The sequence below is a fragment of the Muscardinus avellanarius genome (genome assembly GCF_963383645.1).
Source record: "Muscardinus avellanarius genome assembly, chromosome: 1".
In the NCBI taxonomy this organism is placed as follows: domain Eukaryota; kingdom Metazoa; phylum Chordata; class Mammalia; order Rodentia; family Gliridae; genus Muscardinus; species Muscardinus avellanarius.
The window spans coordinates 233,218,167-233,239,190 of NC_137786.1; the positions used below are offsets into that span (position 1 = coordinate 233,218,167).

At 52.8% G+C, this 21,024-nt stretch overlaps 1 protein-coding gene across 2 annotated transcripts; it reads left to right on the plus strand.

The window, feature by feature from the left end:
* Positions 1–321: 321 nt before the first annotated feature.
* Positions 322–20,275, plus strand: DPP3 (dipeptidyl peptidase 3; the record flags this gene model as incomplete). Of its 2 annotated transcripts, XM_080703509.1 has the most annotated exons (17): positions 322–596; positions 2,722–2,811; positions 3,380–3,517; positions 3,768–3,842; positions 4,548–4,641; positions 8,678–8,808; positions 8,896–9,026; positions 9,096–9,154; positions 10,473–10,667; positions 10,819–10,931; positions 12,129–12,221; positions 13,085–13,147; positions 13,227–13,351; positions 13,441–13,561; positions 15,098–15,277; positions 16,516–16,678; positions 20,103–20,275. In XM_080703509.1, the coding sequence occupies 17 exons, from the start codon at positions 327–329 to the stop codon at positions 20,273–20,275; spliced, it is 2,214 nt and encodes a 737-aa protein (XP_080559635.1). The 2 variants fall into 2 exon arrangements, with proteins under 2 accessions (XP_080559635.1, XP_080559636.1); XM_080703510.1 differs by lacking the exon at positions 2,722–2,811 and having other exon boundaries at positions 327–596.
* Between the last annotated feature and the right edge of the window lie 749 nt (positions 20,276–21,024).

A 21,024-nucleotide genomic window follows, 5' to 3' on the forward strand; every position in this document is an offset into this window, starting at 1 on the left:
GCAGGTTCTCAGTTAGCCTCAGCTACTTAGACCCTCTGCAATGTATTGAGACCTTGTTTTAAAATAAAAGATAAAAAATAGGACTGGGGGTATAGCTCAGAGGTAAAATGCCTCTGGGTTTAATCCCCAGTACTGCCAAGAAAAAAAAAAAATTGAGTGGGTACCATAGTTTTTCCCTCCTCCTGGATTTTTGGAGGGTAATTGAGGGTAATTGAGCTCAGGAGAGTTCAGAGACAGGTGTGCATGGTCTGTGGTGGTATAGTGCGTGGTATATGGTGGCCGTGATGAGGTGGCCGTGATGATGGTGCTGGTTCCCTGCAGGGCCCATGGCGGACACCCAGTACATCCTACCCAATGACATCGGCGTGTCTAGCCTGGACTGCCGCGAGGCCTTCCGCCTGCTGTCACCCACAGAGCGCCTCTATGCCCACCACCTGTCGCGGGCTGCCTGGTACGGAGGCCTGGCTGTGCTGCTGCAGACCTCCCCGGAAGCCCCCTACATCTACGCCCTGCTCAGCCGCCTCTTCCGTGCCCAGGACCCAGATCAACTGCGCCAACATGCCCTGGCCGAGGGCCTTACGGAGGAGGAGTATCAGGTCAGTTTACTCACGCCAATCCTCATTTCCTGAGTGGCTCCTAGGTATGAGGGGCCAAGCTTCCGAGGGCGCAGGTGTCTCTTTCTTGGAGTAGACCGAGGATAAGACCAAAGGCTGCAAACTCAGGAGCCTCCCCCTGGGACCTCAGTCTTCTCATCTCTAAGATATGCTTGTGGGAACCAGGCGTGGTGGCTCACGCTTGTAATCTCAGCATTTGGGAGGCTGAGACAGGAGGATCACGGTTTGTGATCAGCCTCAGTTACTTAGTGAGGTCCTTTGCAACTCAGTGAGTCACTGTTTCAAAATAAAGAATAAAAAACAGGGCTGGGGGTGTAGCTCGAAGGTAGAATGCAACTGGGTTCCATTCCCAGTACCATAAAAAAAAAGATATGCATGTGGGTTGTCTTAACTCCTAGTATTGTGATTGACCACTTAGAACATCGGCTATTCCGCGATATGGGATGGCTGCTGTGGTTACAGTGGAGGCAGCTGTGGCTATTCAGGAGGAGTCCAGAGTAGAAGTCAGGAGGTCTAGCGAGGCATGGTGGCACATGCCTGCAGTCCCAGTACTTGGGAGGCTGAGATGGGAGGATCACAGGTTGCAGGACAGCCTTAGCAAGTAGCAAGGCTCTCATTAACCCTTTGAAACCAACCTTGTTTCAAAATAGAAATAAAACAGTGCTGGAGATGTAGCTCAGAGGTAGAATGCCTCTGTGTGTGGCTTGTGCTGGGATTACAAGCATGCGCCACCACACCCAGTTCTTCCTTTCTTTTTTTATTTTTCCCCCCCTGGTGATAGGGATTGAACCCAGGGGCATTCTACTTCTTAGCTACAACCCCAGCCTTTTTTTTTTTTTTTTTCAGTAACAAGGTTTGAACCCAGGGGCATTCTACCTTTGAGCCACATCCCCAGCCTGATTTTTTTTTTTTTTTTTTTTAATTTTGAAACAAGGTCTCACTAAATTGCAGAGGGCCTCACTAGGTAGGTAAGGCTGGCCACAAATCTGCAATCCTTCTGTCTCAGCCTCCCCAGTATTGGGATTATAAGTGTGCACCACCATGCCCGGCTCCCCCAGCCCTATTTTATTTCTTATTTGAAAATAGGAAGCTGGGCGTGGTGGTGCACGCTTGTAATCCCCACGCTTAGGAGGCGGAGACAGGAGGATCGCGCAGGTTCAAAGCCAGCTGCGCGCGCTGGCTTAGGAGACCCTGTTTCCAAATTAAAAAAAAAAAAAAAGTAAAAATAGGTCTGGGAGTGTAGCCCAGAGGTAGAAGGGTTTCCAGGAACCCCAGTACCACCAAAAAAATAAAAAAATTAAAAAATAAAATAAAATATAAAATAGGTCTGGGAGTATAGCTCAGAGGTAGAAAGCCCCTGGGTTTCATTCCCAGTACCACAAAGAGAGGATCTCTTAGTCTTGCTTTTCCTCTCACCGTAGTGGGGAGCTCTAGGGGCCCCAGCCTGGCAATGCCTAGTGTAAGATGAATCTCTTTACTAGTTTTACTAGTAAGAAGTTTCCTATGTAGAATTTATTGGCTAGCAGGAGCCCTCTGCTCATCCTCATAGCCAGAGAAGGTGGTTTTTCTGACTGGTCAAGCCAGCTTATATGCTCACTGGAGTTGGGGAAAAGGCTTCCTAGAGAAGGAGGTGGTGTTGGGATTGGGCCTTGAAGGACGCATAGGCCGCAGGCAGCTGAGAGGGGTCTGGGGAAAGAGGGCGCAAAGACAGATGAGCTATCAGGATTCTTTTAGGGGGAGGGGGCTTGGTACTGGGATTGAAGCTAGGGGTATTCTACGTCTGAGCTACACTCCTTTTTTATTTCTTACTTTGAAACAAGGTCTTGCTAAGTTGCTGAGGTTGGCTCCTAACCCGTGATCCTCCTGTCTTAGCCTCCCAAGTCCTGGGATGACAGCCATGTGCCACCGCACCTTGCTTAGGGTGTGTTTTTGAACTGCGGAGACCAGTTTGGCTGCACAGTGGGGGCGTGAAAATTGGTCTTGCCCCTAGATTTTCCCAGCCTCACCCAGACTGGTTCTAGCCAAGTGTTCTAGGCTCAGGCAGAGACTTCCCGGGAGGGAGGGGCTGTGCTCCCCAGACCTCTGATGCAATACCACCTCCCCTCAGGCGTTCCTGGTCTATACCGCGGGGGTCTACTCCAACATGGGCAACTACAAGTCATTTGGTGACACCAAGTTTGTTCCCAACCTGCCCAAGGTGAGCTAAAGGAGGGCTGGGAAAAGCGGAGAGGCAGGGGGCAGTGGGGTGGGGGTGGGGAAGGCAGCAGAGGAGCCCCAGCCAGAGCCAGTGGTGCTGAGCAGAGCCTTAGTCTCGTTGCTGCCGCACTGTGTAATGATGGGTGTCATCCAGCCTGGCTGGGTGCTACAGACACGTTTGAAGGAAGAGCACCGCTCTTCCACACCTCGCTGCTCTGCGGTCGTGCCAGGGAGGGGCGTGGAAGCGTGAGCTGTTGTTATTAGGGACGGGGGAGAGGCCCAAGCCCGGCACGTCCTTCCTAGGGACCGTGAGAGCCAGCCTTGATGGGACAGATGTAGCTCCTACACAGGGCTTCTGAGACCTTTGTGCCTGTGCAAGGAATAGCCTGGTAATGAGGAAACGCAGCGTCCGGTGCCTCAGGGCTCTGGCAGGCCGAGGCTTGACGCTTCTCAGGCCCCGCTGGTGCTGTGGGTCCCTGGACTTGGGTCTTAGGCTGTGGCAGAAGGGCTTGGGGTAGAGAGGAGCTCTGGAGGCCAGGGCCAAGCCAATGATCTCCTTTCCCCTGCAGGAGAAGCTGGAGCGTGTGATCCTGGGAAGTAAGGCCGCCCAGCAGCACCCGAAAGAAGTCCGGGAGCTCTGGCAGACCTGCGGGGACCTTATGTTCTCTCTGGAGCCGAGGCTTCGACACCTCGGGCTGGGGAAGGAGGTGAGGCCCCCAAGTGCTTAGGGGAGCGTAGGGCGTCCTCCTAGGCCCCCTGGTCTGGAGGGAAGGGCTTGCCGGTGGGAGCATCAAGCTCTGCCTCCCACTCTCGAGGGGGAGCCTCAGCTGTCATCTGTAAAATGCCTTCTGGGAAGAGGCTCAGGAAGCCTGGGAAGGGCCCCGCCTGCTGCTGCAAGCCCCCCGCCCCGGCCTTCAGCAGCTCCTCTTTCCCGCCTCCTGTCTCTTTTTTCAACAGGGAATCACCACCTATTTTTCTGGAGATTGTACCATGGAGGATGCCAAACTGGCCCAAGACTTTCTGGACTCCCAGGTTTGGGGGTTGGGGGCTCAGGGTGGTGGTCTGGTGGGGCTCTCGTCCCAGCCCCTTTGACACGGGCACCTGTCCTTGGGTCTCAGCTCACACAGATGACCCATGTGTGCCAGGGATGAGCTCAATTCTGCTCGTCCCAGTTAAAGGACCTGGGGACAGCGTCGGGCAGGACGAGGTAGGATGGCAGAGCCGCACTGGAGCCCTGCGGCTTGCTCTGCTGCTCAGGAGCCGGGGAGTCAGTCTTGGGTTAGCTGAGGTCATGCGGTGCCTGGCACGGTCCTATCCATGCCTAGTAAAAGTTAGTGCTCAGGCTGGGTATGGTGGTACACTTGTAATTCCAGTATTTGGAAGACTGAGACAGGAGGATCACAGGTTCAGGATAGCCTCAGCAAGTGGCAAGACTCAGCAACATGGCGAGACCTTGTTTCAAAACAAAAATAGAAAAGGGCTAGGGATGTAGCTTGGAGGTAGAATGCTCCTGGGTTCAAACCCCAGCACCAGAAAAAGACAAGTTAGGGCTCAGCGAAGGGAGGGGAGCAGGAAGCTGGCGCTGGCCTGCCGGCCCACACCCACTCCCACTCCCAGCCAGTTGGAGGTCTCTTGGAGGCCCTGGCCTGCTCTGTCACCCTGCCATTCCTCCCGGGGTTACCACTCTCCTCCTCCCACCCCTTGTCCTCTCCCAAACCCTCCTTCGGTCTTTTTTAGAACCTCAGTGCCTACAACACGCGACTCTTCAAGGAGGTGGACCGGGAAGGGAAGTCCTGCTACGAGGTGCGGCTCGCCTCCGTGCTCGGCACAGGTGCGCTGAAGCCCCGTCTCCCACCTTGGCATCTACAGATGGGCGGCCCTGGCCACCTGCCCGCCACTCCAGCAGCAGGAGGGCCCTTCTCTCCCAGGAGCTTCGGCGTACGGCCTGCAAGTGGCTCTAGGCTCTACCCAGGATCCTCTGATTGGCCCTCTCTGTTCTCAAGCCCCCTGGAGCCGGGGTAGGGGGGTGGTCATAGGGGGATTCTGCACATGGACCTGGGGTGGCTGGGGACATCCAGGCCTTGGTGAGGACCTTTACTGGTCTTTCTTTACCTGCTACACCCCCCAACCCTGGCCTTGTTTCCCACAGGCCCCTGCTCAGCCTCTGCTTTAGCTGTGCTCCATAGCTTCTGGTTCCCACCTCCCCTCCCCAGGCCTTTTGGGATCTGTTTTCCCCTTTCCCACCCAGATTGCCCTCTAGCTCTTCACTGTTTCCTGGCCAACTCCTCCTCATCCCCAGGCCTGGTGTGGACGTCACCTTCCCTAGGCCGTTTCCCTGTCTCCCACAGCTGAGGCCCTTTGCCCCGCTCTTTTCCAACCAGTAATTTCCAGGTTGTGTTTGTGTTTCCCCTACTGGACTGCAGGTCCCCTGGGAGGAGGGAACCGGTGTTTCGGTCATCACTGTCTCCCCAGCTAAGGTCGATACTAAGGTGCTTAGCGTGGGAGTCGGTCAGAACACGTGGGCAGCGGTGCTCCAAGCAGACAGAACGGCACGAGCTGCAGCAGGGTAGTGGAGAAGCTCAGGGGTCGGCAAGCCGTCTGGTTTGACCAGAGAAAAGGATGTGGGTTCAGGAAAGAGGAGGGGATCCTGCGGGAATACAAGCTGAGCCTGTACTTCAGCACAGGATACAGGACAGGTCAATGGTTAACAGAGTGGCTTTGGCCAGGCATACTGTAATCTCAGTACTTGGGAGACTGAGACAAGAGGATTGTAGGTTCAAGGCCAGTCTCAGCAAGTTAGTGATGCCCTCAGCAACTTAATGAGACCCTGGTGTGTGTGTGCGTGTGTGTGTACATCTGGGGACTGAACCCAAGGTCATTCTACCTCTGAGCTACACCCCCAGCCCTAATTTTCATTTTTTAATTTGAAACATGTTTTCACTAAATTGCAGATGGCCTCTCTAAGTACCTGAGGCTGGCCTTAAACCTGTGATCCCCTGTCTCAACCTGCCGGGTACTGAGATTACAAGTGTATGCTACCACGCCGGTCTAGGATGCTGTTTCAAAATTAAAAAAAAAAGGCTGAGCGTGGTGGCGCACGCTTGTAATCCCCGCGCTTGGGAGGCTGAGACAGGAGGATCGTGCAGGTTCAAAGCCAGCCTCAGCTGGTTTAAGAGACCCTGTCTCCAAATAAAATATAAAATAGGTCTGGAATTATAGCCCGGAGTTAGAAGGCCCCTGGGTTCCATCCTCAGTACCACAAAAATAAATAAATAAATAAATAGATAAATAAATAAAATAAAAAAGGGCTAGAGGTGTAGCTCAGAGGCATAACACCCCTGGGTTCAAGCCTTAGTACAAAGAGATAGGGAGGGAGGGAGGGAGAGAGACAGACAGACAGACAGACAGCACGAGCGCACTGGGGATGTAGCTCAGTGACTCAGTGGTTTAGAGTGTTCTCCTAACATGCATGAGACCCTCAATTTAACCCCCAGTATGGGTGGGGTGCACTATTATCTCATTGATTCTCTAATAAAGTACCACAAATTTAGTGATATGAAACAACATGATTCCGTTAGTTTCGGAGGTCCACAGCCTAAAGTCAAGGTATCAGGTGGCTTTGTTCCTCTGGAACCTTCAGGGACGTGTTTCCTTGCTTTTTCTAGCTTCCAGAGGCCGCCTGCATCCCATGGCTGGTGGCCCCTGCCTTACTTCACCCCAACTTCTTCTGTCATGACAGCCCCTACTCCCCAGCCACTCTTGTCTCTTTATAAGGACTGTTGCTAGCTGGGCATGGTGGTGCACACTTGTAATCCCAGTACTCGAGAGGCTGAGACAGGAGGATTGCAGGTTCGAAGCCAGCCTCAGCAGCTTAGTGAGGCTCTCAGCAACTTAGTGAGACCCTGTTTCCAAATAAAATATTTTTAAAAAAAGATCTGGGAGTATAAGCTCAGAGGTAGAAGGCCCCTGGGTTCCATCCCCAGTACTGCAAAATTTTTTTTTTAAATAATAAGGACTGTTGCAATTTTGGCATGTGACTTTTGTTATTTATTTATTTTGATTCTTTATTCATTTACTATTGGTACTGGGGATTGAGTCCAGGGGCCTTCTACCTCTGAGCTAGATCCTTTCAGTTCCACCTTATTGTTTATTTTGTCTTGTTTTGTTGGTGGTACTGGGGTTCCTGGAAGCTCTTTTACCTCTGGGCTACACTTCCAGACCTATTTTATACTTTTTATTTGGAAACAGGGTCTCCTAAGCCAGCACGGCTGGCTTTGAACCTGTGTGATCCTCCTGTCTCCGCCTCCCAGGCCCGGGGATTACAAGTGTGCGCCACCACGCCCGCCTTATTGTTTATTTGAAACAGTGACTTAATATGTTCCTGAGAGCTTCACTAAATTGCAGCAACCTGTCTTAGTCTCTCAAGTATTGGGATATGACTTTTTGTGCATGAGTATATGTTGTACTGGGGATTGATCCAGGGCTGTTCTTCCTTTGAACTATACCTCCGCCTGCCTGCTTGCCTGCCTGCCTGCCTTTCTTTCTTCCTTTCTTCCTTTCTTTCTTTTATTGTGGTACTGGGGATGGAACCCATGGGCATTCTACCTTTGAGCTATACCCCCAGCCCTTTTTTTCATTCTTTATTTTGAAACAGGGTCTCACTGAGTTGCAAAGGGGCCTCACTAAGTAGGTGAGGCTGGCCACAAACCACGATCCTCCTGTCTCAGTCCAAATGCTGGGATTACAAGTGTGTGCCACCACACCTGGCTTTTTTTTTTTTTTTTTTTTTTTTTTTTTTAAGACAGGAGCTCACTAAGTTTCCAGGGCCTTTGCTAAGTTGCTGAGGCTGGCCATGAACCAGTGATCCTCCTTTCTCAGCCTCCCAAGTACTTGGATTAAAGGTATGAGCTGCCATGCCTTCCTCTTTTTTTTTTTTTTTTTTGCACTGGGGATGGAACCCAGGGGCATTCTACCCCCAAGCTACACTCCCAGTCCTGATTTTTATTCTTTACTTTCAAACAGGGTCTCACTAAGTTGTGTGGGGCCTCACTAAGTAGCTGAGGCTGGCTGTGAACCTGGATCCTCTTATCCTCTCAAGTACTGGGATTCCAAGTGTGTACCACCATGCCTGGCTTTATTTTATTATTTTTTTAAATAAAGTCTCACTAAGTTGCTGAGGGCCTCTCCAAGTTGCTGATGCTGGCTGTGAACCTGAGATCCTCCTGTCTAGACTCTTAAGTACTAGAATTACAGGCATGGGCCACCACGCCTGGATCTAAGTGCTTTATGTGTTCTTATTTAAGCCTCGAGAGAGAAGAAAATTATTACCTCCATTTTACAGATGGGAAACTAAAGCAATTGAGCCCCTAGGTTAGTGAGATCCTGTTTCAAAAAAAGAATAAAATATTGCTGGATATCGCTCAGAGCTAGAATGCCCCTGGGTTTAATCCCCAGTCTCACTAAATTAAATAAGTCACTGAAGCCAGGCGTGGTGGCGCACGCTTGTAATCCCAGCGTTTGGGAGGCTAAGACCGGAGGATCGCGGTTCGCGGACAGCCTCAACTACTTAGTGAAGCCCAGCAACTCAGACCCAGTTTCAAAATAAAGAATAAAAAAAAAATATGGCAGGGGCTGTAGCTCGGAGGTCAAATGCCCCTGGGTTCCACCTCCAGACCCACAAAAAAATTAAATAAATCACTTAGACCATTTCATGTTATATAACATGTCTATTTTGCAAATGAGAGCTAGTACTGATACCTGTTGGCACTGGGGAGCCATTGAAGGTCTTAGCACAAGAGTACCTCGACGAAAAGCCTGCTGAGGGGTTTCAGCTTGGCCTTTTCCCTGAGCGATCTCTTTTTCCTCAGATCCTACTCAGGACTCTGAAGTGACTTCCAAGCTGAAGAGCTACGAATTCCAGGGGTGCCATTTCCAGGTGACCCGGGGGGACTATGCCCCCATCCTCCAGAAGGTGGTGGAGCACCTGGAGAAAGCCAAGGTAGGGGCTGCGGGCCCAAGACCCCTCTGGGCAGCCGAGGGGTTTGGGTGTGGAGGGTGACCCGGCTGACCGGCCCGCTCACTGCAGGCGTACACAGCCAACAGCCACCAGGAGCAGATGCTGGCCCAGTACGTGGACAGTTTCACGCAGGGCTCCATCGAGGCTCACAAGAGGGGCTCCCGCTTCTGGATCCAGGACAAAGGCCCCATCGTGGAGAGGTGAGGTGACAGCCTTCAGTGCCCACCCCTGCCGCCCGCCCGCGCCCATCTCTGCCTTTCTCTCCCCAGTTACATCGGGTTCATCGAGAGCTACCGCGACCCCTTTGGCTCCCGAGGAGAATTTGAAGGTAACGTGTGGAGGGGTGCGTACAGGTCAGGTTGGAATCTCTCCCGCCCAGGTTCAGACTCGTGGTCCCCAGAGTCTCCCAGAGTTCTTCCCTCTCCCCTTGACTCTAGTAATAATAGTAACAACAGCCAGCATTCGGGAGGATCACGGTTCAAGGCCAGCCTGAGCTACTTAAAATGAGTCCCTTTGAGCCGGGCACGGTGGCGCACGCTTGTAATCCCCACGCTTGGGAGGCTGAGACAGGAGGATCGCACAGGTTCCAAGCCAGCCTCAGCTACTTAGTGAGGCTCTCAGCAACTTAGTGAGACCCTGTTTCCAAATAAAATATAGATTTAAAAAAAAAAAAAAAGGTCTGAGAGTATAGCCCAGAGGTAGAAAGCCTCTGGGTTCCACCCCCAATACCACCAAAAAAAAAAAAAAAAAAAATGAGTCCCTTTGCAACTCAGTGAGACCCTGTTTCAAAATAAAGAATAAAAATAGGGCTGGGGGTGTAGCTTGGAGGTAGAATGCCCCCGGGCTCTATCCCCAGGACCATACAATAAAATAAAATAACCATTATCTACCACGGCCCTGGCGCCATCCTTGTTGACTCAGATGTCATCATTCTGTGACAGTGTTTGCCAGCCGGCAGGGTCCGATCCCAGGCGCCCTGGCTCTGAGCACTTTGCCTCTGACATCTGCTCCAGGCGCAGGGTCAGACGTGCATTCAGAGAGCAGCTGTATCCATCATCAGCTCAGTGACCTTGGGCCAAGTAACCCTGACCTCTGGGCATCAGCAAAATCATATCTGCAGATGGCGCACACCTGTAATCCCAGTACTTGAGAGGCTGAGACGGGAGGATCACAGGTTTGAGACCAGCCTCAGCAACTCAGCGAGGCTCTCAGCAGCCTACTGAGGAGACCTTAGCAAACCAAAAGATTAAAAAGGGCTGGGGTCGCTCAAAGGTAGAATGCCCCTGAGTTCAAAATCCAGTACCCCCCCACACACACCCACACATCTGCAGTCATGGCCCACGGGGGCTGGAGCAGGGTGAGCCGGCTGTGAACCCGATTTGGTGGCAGTCATCTTGGCCTGGTGGCAGGTGCCTCGGCCCCATCCCCGTATCCCCTGGGGACCCCGTGCGAGGCAGGACATTCATCCTGAGGAGTCCGACTCATCTGAACCACAGACCCAAACCTAGGAGCCAGTCCCTCAGGGCCCAGGCCTGGCTCACTGTGGTTCCCAGCATGCACTCTGTACCTGTGTGCCGGCCCAAAGGCTGGAGGCACGGAGGGGACGCCCCAGGCCTGCCAAGCCACAGCCCCCTCCCTCCCTACAGGCTTCGTGGCCATGGTGAACAAGGCAATGAGTGCCAAGTTCGAGCGGCTGGTGGCCAGCGCGGAACAGCTGCTGAAGGAGCTGCCCTGGCCGCCAGCCTTTGAGAAAGACAAGTTCCTCACCCCCGACTTCACATCCCTGGACGTCCTCACCTTCGCTGGCTCCGGCATCCCTGCCGGCATCAACATCCCCAACTGTGAGCCACCGTGGTGTCCCGCGAGCCCTGGGAACCGCCCCACTGCCCGGCCCGCAGGTGCCCACGCCGTGCACCGCGAGCCCTGGGCCCCCCACTGCCCGGCCGCAGGTGCCCAGGCCGTGCACCGCCCAGCCTTCGCCTTCCCTTCCAGATGACGATCTGAGGCAGACGGAAGGCTTTAAAAACGTGTCTCTGGGGAACGTCTTGGCCGTGGCCTATGCCACGCAGCGGGAGAAACTCACATTCCTGGAGGAGGAGGACAAGGTGGGCACCAGCAACCAGGGCCTGGCAGGGACAGAGCAGGGAGCTGGGTGTGGTGGCACTCACCTCTGATCCCAGTACTCAGGTGGTTGAGACAGGGGCATCAAAGGTTACAGGCCAGCCTTGGCAACCTCACAAGAGCCTCAGCAACTTAGCAAGACCCTGTTTTAAAACAAAAAGCAAAAAGGGCTCGGAGGCAGCCGGGATGGTGGTACATCCCCGGAATGCTAGAAGGACCGCAGGTTCAAGGACAGCTTGAGCAAGTCATGAGATCCATCAACCTAGCAAGATCCTCTTTTCTTTTTTTCTTTTTCTTTTCCTTTTTTTTTTTTTTTTTTTTTTGTGTGTGTGGGGGGCACTGGGGATTGAACTCAGAGACATTTTATCTCTGAGCTAAACTCCAGCCCAATTTTTTTTTTTTTTTTTTTTTTTTTGGTGGTACTGGTGTTCCTGGAAACCCTTCTACCTCCGGGCTACACTCCCAGACCTATTTTGTTTTTTTTTTACTTTTTTGGAAACAGGGTCTCTTAAGCCAGCGCGGCTGACTTCGAACCTGCACGATCCTCTTGTCTCCGCCTCCCAAGCGCAGGGATTACAAGCCTGCGCCACCACGCCCAGCTCCAGCCCAATTTTATTTCTTATTTGGAAACAGGGTCTCACTAAGTAGCATAGGGCCTCGCTAAGTTGTCGAGGCTGGCTTTGAACCTGAGATCCTCCTGTCTCAGCCTCCCAAGTACTGGGATTACAAGCATGAGCCACCAAGCCCAGCTTGAGACCCTCTTTCAAAAATTAAAAATAGGGCTGGGAGTATAGCTCGGAGAGTGAATGGCCCTGGGCTCATTTTTTAGTACCAACAAAACAAAAGGGCTGGGAGTATAGCTTGGAGGTAGAATGCCCCTGGGTTCAATCTCTGGCACTAAATAAAAACAAAAAAAGGGATAAAGCCTGCCTTTGATCCTGGCTGCTCATTTCCCAGCTGCACGACCTTGTAGCTCAGAGGAGCCTCCCTTTTCTCGCTGGTTCCCACAGTAAAGGGAGTTCCTCCTTCCCCTGGTTACAGGATGGGCTGTGAGGATCGGAGCACACTTGGCCTCCACCAGCCACAATCGCCATGATGGACCCTTTCCCTGGGTGGGGGGAGGCAGGCCGGCTGGTGGACAGGGTGGGACAGTGGACACCGCTGTCTGCTTGTCTCGGCAGGACCTGTACACCCGCTGGAAGGGGCCCTCCTTCGACGTGCAGGTGGGGCTGCACGAGCTGCTGGGCCACGGCAGCGGGAAGCTCTTCGCACAGGTGAGAAGGCAGCTCCCTCCCCGGCGGCCGCACCCAGGGGTGAAGCTGCCCCGGCCTCTGCCCTGGCTTTGGGAAGACAGTTCCATAGGCAGGGAAGACCCTGTCTGTCCTGCCTCAACATGTCCCATTACCCCTAGAGAAGAGTCTCCTGGACAGTTCAGTTGGTGGCCCGGGCACCAGGAGGAATCGCTGGGCGAGCAGGGTGTGACTCAGCTGCCCTGGGGACAGGCTAGGAGGGTGGGTCATGAACCTCCTGTACCTTTCCAGGTGTTAATGGGGAGCCGCTTCTCCAAGAGTTGTTCCTTCCCCCCAAGCTGGCCACAGAGGCCAGAACCCTCAGCACCTGCTAGGGGAACATGGGAAAGGCAGACGGCCTCTTCAGCAGGCTGAGGAAGCTTGTGGGCCTCAAGCACGGAGCCACACCAATGAGATGGCCTGGGCGGACAAGGGCCGTGCGAGGCGCTGGGGGCGGGATGGCATATACAGATGGTGTTGGGCCCTGCTCTGGCAACCCAGGGAGACGGGGATGAAGCAGCTGGGCTCTGGTCCACCCACTGGGGCATCTCTAACTGGGGTCTGGAGATCTGGATCTGGGTCTTCACATGACTTCATGTGGTTCCTCTGCTGGTCCTCAGTCTCCCTCCCTTGCAGTAGGGTAGGTACTGGTTCCTCCATTCCTAGGGCTGTGAGGAGGAGCCTGGTGTTTTGGGGCTCTCGGGTTTGCAGCCATTGGTATGATGGGCTAGCTGCTCCTGCCCTCCGCTCTCTGCTCCCCGTCTCGGTCCAGGGAATCCAGGAGCTGAAGACCTGGCCCGGGCTGGGGGCACATTTCCCCTACTCACGCCCATGTTTTCACCCCGCAGGATGAGAAGGGGGTGTTCAACTTTGACCAGGAGACAGTGATCAATCCAGAGACAGGGGAGCAGGTAAGGATGGTCTCCAGGGAGCTCAGGGTGCTGGGAGGGTGGGTGTGGCCGGGGTCTGACTCGTGAATCCCCCTCCTAGATTCAGAGCTGGTACCGCAGTGGAGAGACCTGGGACAGCAAATTCAGCAACATTGCCTCTAGCTACGAAGAGTGCCGGGCCGAGAGCGTGGGCCTCTACCTCTGCCTGAACCCCCAAGTGCTAGAGTAGGAGCCGAGGGCGTGGAGGGCTGGGGGTGCTGGCCAGGAGGACAGGGCGGCCCTGACCGTCCCCGCCCCTGCCCCTTCCTGTCCAGGATCTTCGGCTTCCAGGGGACAGACGCGGAAGACGTGATCTATGTGAACTGGTTGAACATGGTTCGGGCTGGGCTGCTGGCTCTGGAGTTCTACACCCCGGAGGCCTCCAGCTGGCGCCAGGTGGGGCTGGGCGGAGCCCTCAGGAGGCAGGGGAGCCCACCCAGGGGCAGGTCTGGATTCTGGGTGCAGGGTTAGTACAACCGCACCCTAAGGTAGATCAGTAAACTGGGTTTTATTTTTTATTTATTTTTTTTATTTTTTATTTTTTGGTGGTACTGGGGTTCCTGGAAGCCCTTCTACCTCTGGGCTACACTCCCAGACCTATTTTTTAACATTTTTATTTTGAAACAGGGTCTCCTAAGCCAGCGCGCGCGGCTGGCTTCGAACCTGCGCGATCCTCCTGTCTCTGCCTCCCAAGCGCGGGGATTACGAGCATGCGCCACCACGCCCGGCTAAACTGGGTTTTATACCAGAGTCCGCTGTTGCTGGGCAGTCATGTCCTTACCGTGAGCCTCTGTCTCCATCTGTAAAATAGGAGTCATAATCTCTCCTTGGCCACGGCTTTCTGACTTACTGTGTGCCTGGCAAGGCCCTCAGCACCTACAGGAGTTAGCTTCTCCACCCAGTTTTGACCCTGGAAGGGGGGTGCTGTTATTACCCTTGCTTTAAAGTGGAGGCAGTTGAGATACAAAGAGATTCATTAACTTGTTGGTAAGGCAGTGCCTACATTCACTCCACACGGTCTGCCTCTGGAGCCAGTTACAACATGTACTTTGGAAATAAGCGAGCCAGGCGTGGCAGTGCGTGCCTGTAATCTGAGTACTTGGGAGGCTGAGACAAAAGGATCACGGGTTCAAGACTAGCCTCAGCAACTAGGTGAGGCCCTCAGCAATTTAGTGAAATCCCATTTCAAAACGAAAATAAAATAAGCGGGTAGCTCAGAAGTAGAATGCTCCTGGGTTCGATTCCCAGCAGCAAACAAACAAAGATTAGAGTGAGCAGTAGTGGTGTTATGTTAACAAGCCATAGGCAATGGCACACACCTGTAATCCCAGTACTGGAGACATTAAGACAGGAGGATTGCAGGTTCGAGGCCAGGAACTTAGGCCTTCAGTAACTTAGCAAGACCCTGTTTCAAAAAAATAAAGTGGAGCTGGGGGTGTGGCTGAAAGGTAGAATGCCTCTGGGGACAATCCCCAGTAATCCCCCCTATATACACACACATAGAGTTGTTTTAGAGTCTGGAAAACTTGGGTCTGGCTCTTCCTTTATCACCTATTTTGTTAATCAGTAAACCGGGGTAATGGCACCTACTTGGTCCTGCTGTTGAGTACACATAGGAATGTGTAACAGAAAGTGCCCAGCATCCTGGCAGTGGGGGGTCCTCAGGCTAGTAGCTATCCTGGGGTGGGCAGCAGGGGCATGGTGCTTGACCAGGGAAATGGCCTTCCTGTCCTCCAGGCACCTTGCCCTCCCTGTGAGCAGAGGAGAAGGGAGCTTTTGAAGGGAGAAAACTAGTCAGAAGGACCCACAGGGTCAAAGAGAATAGTTAACGGTGCTAATCACTGACGGTCAGTGCTCACACACAGTGTGTCAGGCCTGGGACGCAGCATCCGATACCAGCTTCCAATGACCTCTTTCTCCCTGGCCTGGCAGGCTCACATGCAGGCCCGGTTTGTGATCCTGAGGGTCTTGCTGGAGGCTGGCGAGGGACTCGTCACCGTCATCCCCACCACAGGCTCTGATGGCCGCCCCGATGCCCGGGTCCGCTTGGACCGCAGCAAGATCCGGTCCGTGGGCAGGCCTGCCCTGGAGCGGTTCCTGCGGAGACTCCAGGTAAGGGAAGGGCTCTAGCCCTGGATCCCCCCAAACCTCTGCCCTGTCGCCCCACCCTCCTCACACTTCCTCCTGGTTAATTCCTTCCTTCATTCAGCAAGTCTTTATAGTGAGTGTTATCATGTGCCACGTACTAAGCAGTTTCTCACGGTAGAGAAGGAAGGTAGACAATAAAATAAGTTAGAAATTAAAAACCATTAAGCCAGACCTGACATGGTGGTACACTCCTGTAATCCCAGTACTTGAGAGGCTGAGACAAGGAATAGCAGATTTGAGGCCAACCTGAGCAATTCAGCAAAACTCTCAGAAACCTAGTGAGTCCTTGTCTCACAATAAAAAGTAAAAAGGACCTGGCTATGATGGTGCATGCCTGTAATCCCAGTACTTGGGAGGCTGAGGTAGGAAGAGTGTTGGCTGAAGGACAGCTTCAGTAAGTAGTGATACTTTCAACAACCTAGCAAGACCCTGTTTCAAAACAAAAAATAAAGTCGGGTGTGGTGGCGCACACTTGTAATCCTAGACCTATTTTATATTTTATTTGGAAACAGGATCTCAGTAAGTTGCTGAGAGCCTCACTCAGTAGCTGAGGCTGGCTTCAAACCTGTGTGATCCTCCTGTCTCAGCCTCCCAAGTGCTGGGATTACAAGCGTGCGCCACCACGCCCGGCTTTAGTCTTTTTTTATTTTTGAAATGGTCTCACTGAGTTGCAAAGGGCCTTGCTAAGTAGCTGAGGCTGTCCATGAACCACGATCCTCTGGTCTCTGCCTCCCAAATGCTGGGATTAAAAGCATGGACCACTACACCCGGCATCATTAAGTGTTTCTGTTTTTGTTTTTTTAATGTGCCATTAAGTTTTTTTTCTTGTTTGTTTGTTTTTTGTTGTTTTTGGTTTTTGCGGGTCTGGGGATGAAACCCAGGGGCATTCGACCTCCGAGCTACACCCCCCGCCCTATTTTTTATTCTTTATTTTGAAACAGGGTCTCACTAAGTTGCAGAGGGCCTCACTAAGTAGCTGAGGCTGTCCGCAAACTGTGATCCTCCAGTCTCAGCCTCCCGAACGCTGGGATTACAAGCGTGCGCCACCACAGCCGTTAGGTTTTAATATTGGAATTCTGGAGGAGACACATTCACAGACCATCCGGGGCTGGGCACGGTCGGCGTGGTCCCTGGCAGTCTTCAGCGTCTTGTGGACACAAGGTGGGTGCCCACCCTGGATACTTACTCCTTCCTTCCTACAGGTGCTGAAGTCCACAGGGGACGTGGCCGGAGGGCGGGCTCTGTACGAGGGGTATGCGGCAGTCACCGATGCGCCCCCCGAGTGCTTCCTCACCCTCAGGGACACAGTGCTGCTGCGCAAGGAGTCCCGCAAGCTCATCGTTCAGCCCAACACGCGCCTTGAAGGTAAGGACCTGGACCGCCTTTGATGGTGGCCACACCGGGCCTCTTGGGCGCACACGGGACACACCTGGGCTCACTGAAGGCTGCCCGGGTGGTCCTTCCCCTCTGCCCTCTCTGCCACCATCCATCCTTCTCCTGCCAGACCACAGGCCAAAACCCTGGCATCTACCACTCTTTCTTCTGTCTGCGGCCTGTCTCTGTCTGTCTGTCTCTCATGTGCACACACACACACACACACACACACACACACACACACACACACACTCGGTTGTGCAGAAGTTTGAGGAAGGCCAGCATGGCGGGGTGTTTGGGGGTCCAGGCTGAGAACTGGCAATCTGGCCACAGGGTGCCCGGTCAGGCTAAGCATCCTAAAGAGCAGGTCCTTGGCAAGCCGGACTCAGCTGGCTGAGTGAATCCCAGGGGAGAACTTGCGTCAGCAGAGTCCAGGACGAAGGGCGGCTCCATCATCCCTCTCCCTTCTCAAGTGACACTTGTTTCCAGAAGCCCAGGACCTGTCTGCGTGTGCTCGCGCCCCACGTGTCCTCCCGTTTCTCCAGCCCGCTGAGCTCGCTCCGCCCCTGTGGCCTCCGTACCTGCTCCTCCCTCTGCAAGACACCATGGTCCCCAGATCTGCGCCTGTCTGGTCCTCGTTGTCATTCAGGCTCCTGTTTCTTGGCACATCCTAGGAGATGCTCCCCCCACCCCTTCCATCTCTTCCTACCCTTCAGCTTCTTTCTCTTTGCCCATCACACTGGGCCATTTTCTTGTCTGTCTCATCTCTGTGACAACAGACACCTCATGCCCTGGCCTCCAGCATAGGCCTGGCACGCAGCAGACCCTCTATATAATCAAGTGAATGAGTGGGCCGGGCACAGTGGCACACGCCTGTAATCCTAGTACTGGGGAGGCTAAGAAAGGCAGCTCATTGGTTTAAGGCCAGTGCACAGTAACTGAGCGAGACCCTGTTTCAGAACAAAAACTGAAAGGGCTAAGGGTGTGTGTGGCTCAGTGGTAGAATGCCTCTGGGTGACACTTCCAGTACCACCAAAAAGCAAAACCAAAGCGAGTGAATGGTGAATCCTGCTGGCCTCGTGGACAGTATCGGCATTGATTTGATACGTCCAGCCCTATGTAAGCATTAAAGGATGGAGAGGTGAACAGGGCCCAGGCCCTCCCTTCAGGGAGTTCACAGCCCATTAGGAGGAAGACATGGAGATACTTAGACAAGGGAAGCACGGTGAGCGCCCAAAAGAGAGCAGCCAGCCACCAACAAGCACTTGGAAGAGGGGAGATCGATCCCATCTCCCTTCAAGAACCTGGAAGGTTCTAGACCTGAAGAACAGGTTGGATTTTCAAAGGTCTTAGTGTGATGATGGTGATATGGATGACGGCCAGTTTTGGAGGACTTCCAGGTGCCAGGTACTGGGTAAAAACTTTCCATGGGCCAGGCGCGGTGGCGCATGTTTGTAATCCCAGCATTTGGGAGGCCGAGACAGGAGGATTGCAGTTCACGGACAGCCTCAGATACTACCTAACGAGGCCCTCTGCAACTCAGTGAGATCCTGTTTCAAAGAATAAAAAACAGGGCTGGGGGTGTAGCTCGGAGGTAGACTGTCCCTGGGTCTCATCCCCAGTTCCCCAGTACCCCCCCACACACACACACCAAAAAAAAAAAAAACCTTTTTGTGGTCTTAACTCCCAATAGCCCAACAGGAATAGTCATTATCCACCTTCTTTTTTTTTTTTTTTTTCTTCTTTTGTGGTACTGGAGATCAAACCCAGGGGTAGTCTACCTCCAAGCTATACCCCCAACCTTATTTTATTTATTTGTTTGTTTGTTTATTTTGCAGTACTGGGGACTGAACCCAGGGGCATGGTACCTCCGAGCTACACCCCCGGTCGTATTTTTGTCTTTTTAGGCTTTTTTTTGTTGTTGTTGTTTTGGTGGTACTGGGGGTGGAACCCAGAGACTTTCTACCTCCGGGCTATACTCCCAGACCTTATTTATATTTTATTTGGAAACAGGGTCTCACTAAGTTGCTGAGAGCCTCACTAAGTATCTGAGGCTGGCTTCGAACTTGTGCGATCCTCCTGTCTCAGCCTCCCAAGCGTGGGGATTACAAGCGTGAGCCACCATGCCCGGTGTCTTTTTAGTTTTTGAAACAGGGTCTCGCTGAGCTGCAAAGGGCCTCACTAAGTAGCTGAGGCTGTCCACAAACCACAATCCTCCTGTCTCAGCCTCCCAAATGCTGGGATTACAAGTATGCGCCACTACACCTGGGCCCCAGCCTTATTTTGTATCCTTTATTTTGAAACAAGGTCTTACAAGTTGCAGAGGGCCTCACAAAGTCACTGAGGCTGGCTACAACCTGTGATCCTTCTGTCTCAGCCTCCCAAGTACTGGGATTCCAAGTGTGCACCACCACATCTGGCGTTTTCTCCCATTTTTCCAGCTGAAAACTGAAACAGAAAGAGGGGATGCATATTTGCTTGAGGCTGTACGGCTGGGGGGACAGAGTAAGGACTTGAATTCGGGCCATCTGAACCCGGGAGCCTGTGTTCTTAGCTGCCGTTCACCTCCGGATGCCACGGAGCCCGGCAGGGTGCTGTGAGAGGGTACAGCCGCTGAAGTGAGCCAGAGGGGGATGTTTCCCATGGGTATCAGGGGACCCTCGGGACAGGACCACCGAAGCGGCACATAAAGCGGCTCAGAGATGCTGCTGCGGCTGCTGACACCTGTTGAGCACCCAGCCAGTGCATTATGGTCTGTGCTCATCACCACTCCCTGAGAGAAAAGGTGTAGATGAGAAAGCTGAGCCTAGGGAGGATGGGAAACTTGTTCATGTCTAGACAGACTCAAAGCAGTTGCTGGCCTGTAAGCTCCTGGAGGCCAGGGACTGAATCTGTTTTATCTAACACAGCGCCTGATGTGAATCTTAAGTGGCGGAAGAGAGCGAGGGAAGATAGGAAAGGAAGGAGGCAGGTAGCATTTACTTAATACTCCACCTGTTCTATTTTCACCCTTACAGGGTTATTGTAGGAACTAAATTAGATAAGAGAAATACTGAGTGTTTTTTTTGTTGTTGTTGTTGTTGTTTTGTTTTAGGTTTTCTGTTACTTTTCTTTTTTATTGAACCCAGAGGCATACACCCCTAGCCCTTTCATTTTATACTTTGAAATAAAATAAAAATTGCTAGTTGCTGAGGATTTTGCTACATTACTGAGGTTGGCCTTGAGCCTGTGGTCCTCCTGTCTCAGCCTCCCAAGTGCTAGGATTACAGGCTGGACCACAGCGCCTGACTGAGCACAATTTTTGGCACAGGCTAAGAGCTCAGTAAGACCTAGCTGTTTCTGTGATTCTAATTTTACGATTCCACTTCCCTATTAAGACCTTTCCCCACTGCCATTTCTCTCCGATTCCTCCCAGGCTCAGAGGTACGGCTTCTGGAATATGAGGCCTCAGCCTCCGGCCTCATCCGATCCTTCGCAGAGCGCTTCCCGGAGGACGGTCCGGAGCTGGAGGAGGTTCTGACCCGGCTGGCCACAGCCGATGCCCGATTCTGGAAGGGCCCCGGCGAGGCCCCATCTGGCCAAGCTTGAGAGGATTGGCGTGCCCCTCCCCCATCGAACAAGGGCTGCCAGTGGCCCCCCATTGCGCTGTTACTGGGGAGGGGCAGGAGCTCGGACTTTGGTGCTACCTCAGCTGAGGGCGATGACACTCACCCCCTTCCATCTATTGGCACCTTCCAGTTTTCCAAGTGCTTCCCCTCTGTGCTTTGCCATGCTGCCATCTATGGCGTGGGCACCACAGGGCACCTTGTCCTGTTTCCAGATGAGGAAGTGGCGGTTCTGACAGGTGACTGGTCTAGATCCTGCAGGGCGTATGGACAGAGCCAGGGCTCAAACTGTTCTCACCAAACCCAATGCTCTTCATGTATTACTTTTATAATGAGAAAAATAAATATTAGAAACAACCATCTTCTTTGCAGTGTGTGTGAGTCCTCCTTTTTGTACTAGGAAGGGTGGTGGGGCTGAAGCTTGGGAGCGGTTAGGATGGCATTTTGGTCCTGTCCTCAACAGGATTGTGACATGTCCAAACAAGGACACACAGTCATAGACAGTGCAATTTTTGCAGTCTTCCTTTTTGAAGGTATTTATTTAGGTATTAGGGGTTGAGCCCAGGGGCACTCTACCTCCAACCTACACCCCAGCCTTTTTTCTTTTTCTTTTTCTGGTTTTTTTTTTTTTTTTTTTTTTGCAGTACTGGGAATGGAACTCGGGGGCATTCTACCTTTGAGCTACACCCCTAGCCCTATTTCTTATTCTTTATTTTGAAACAGAGTCTCACT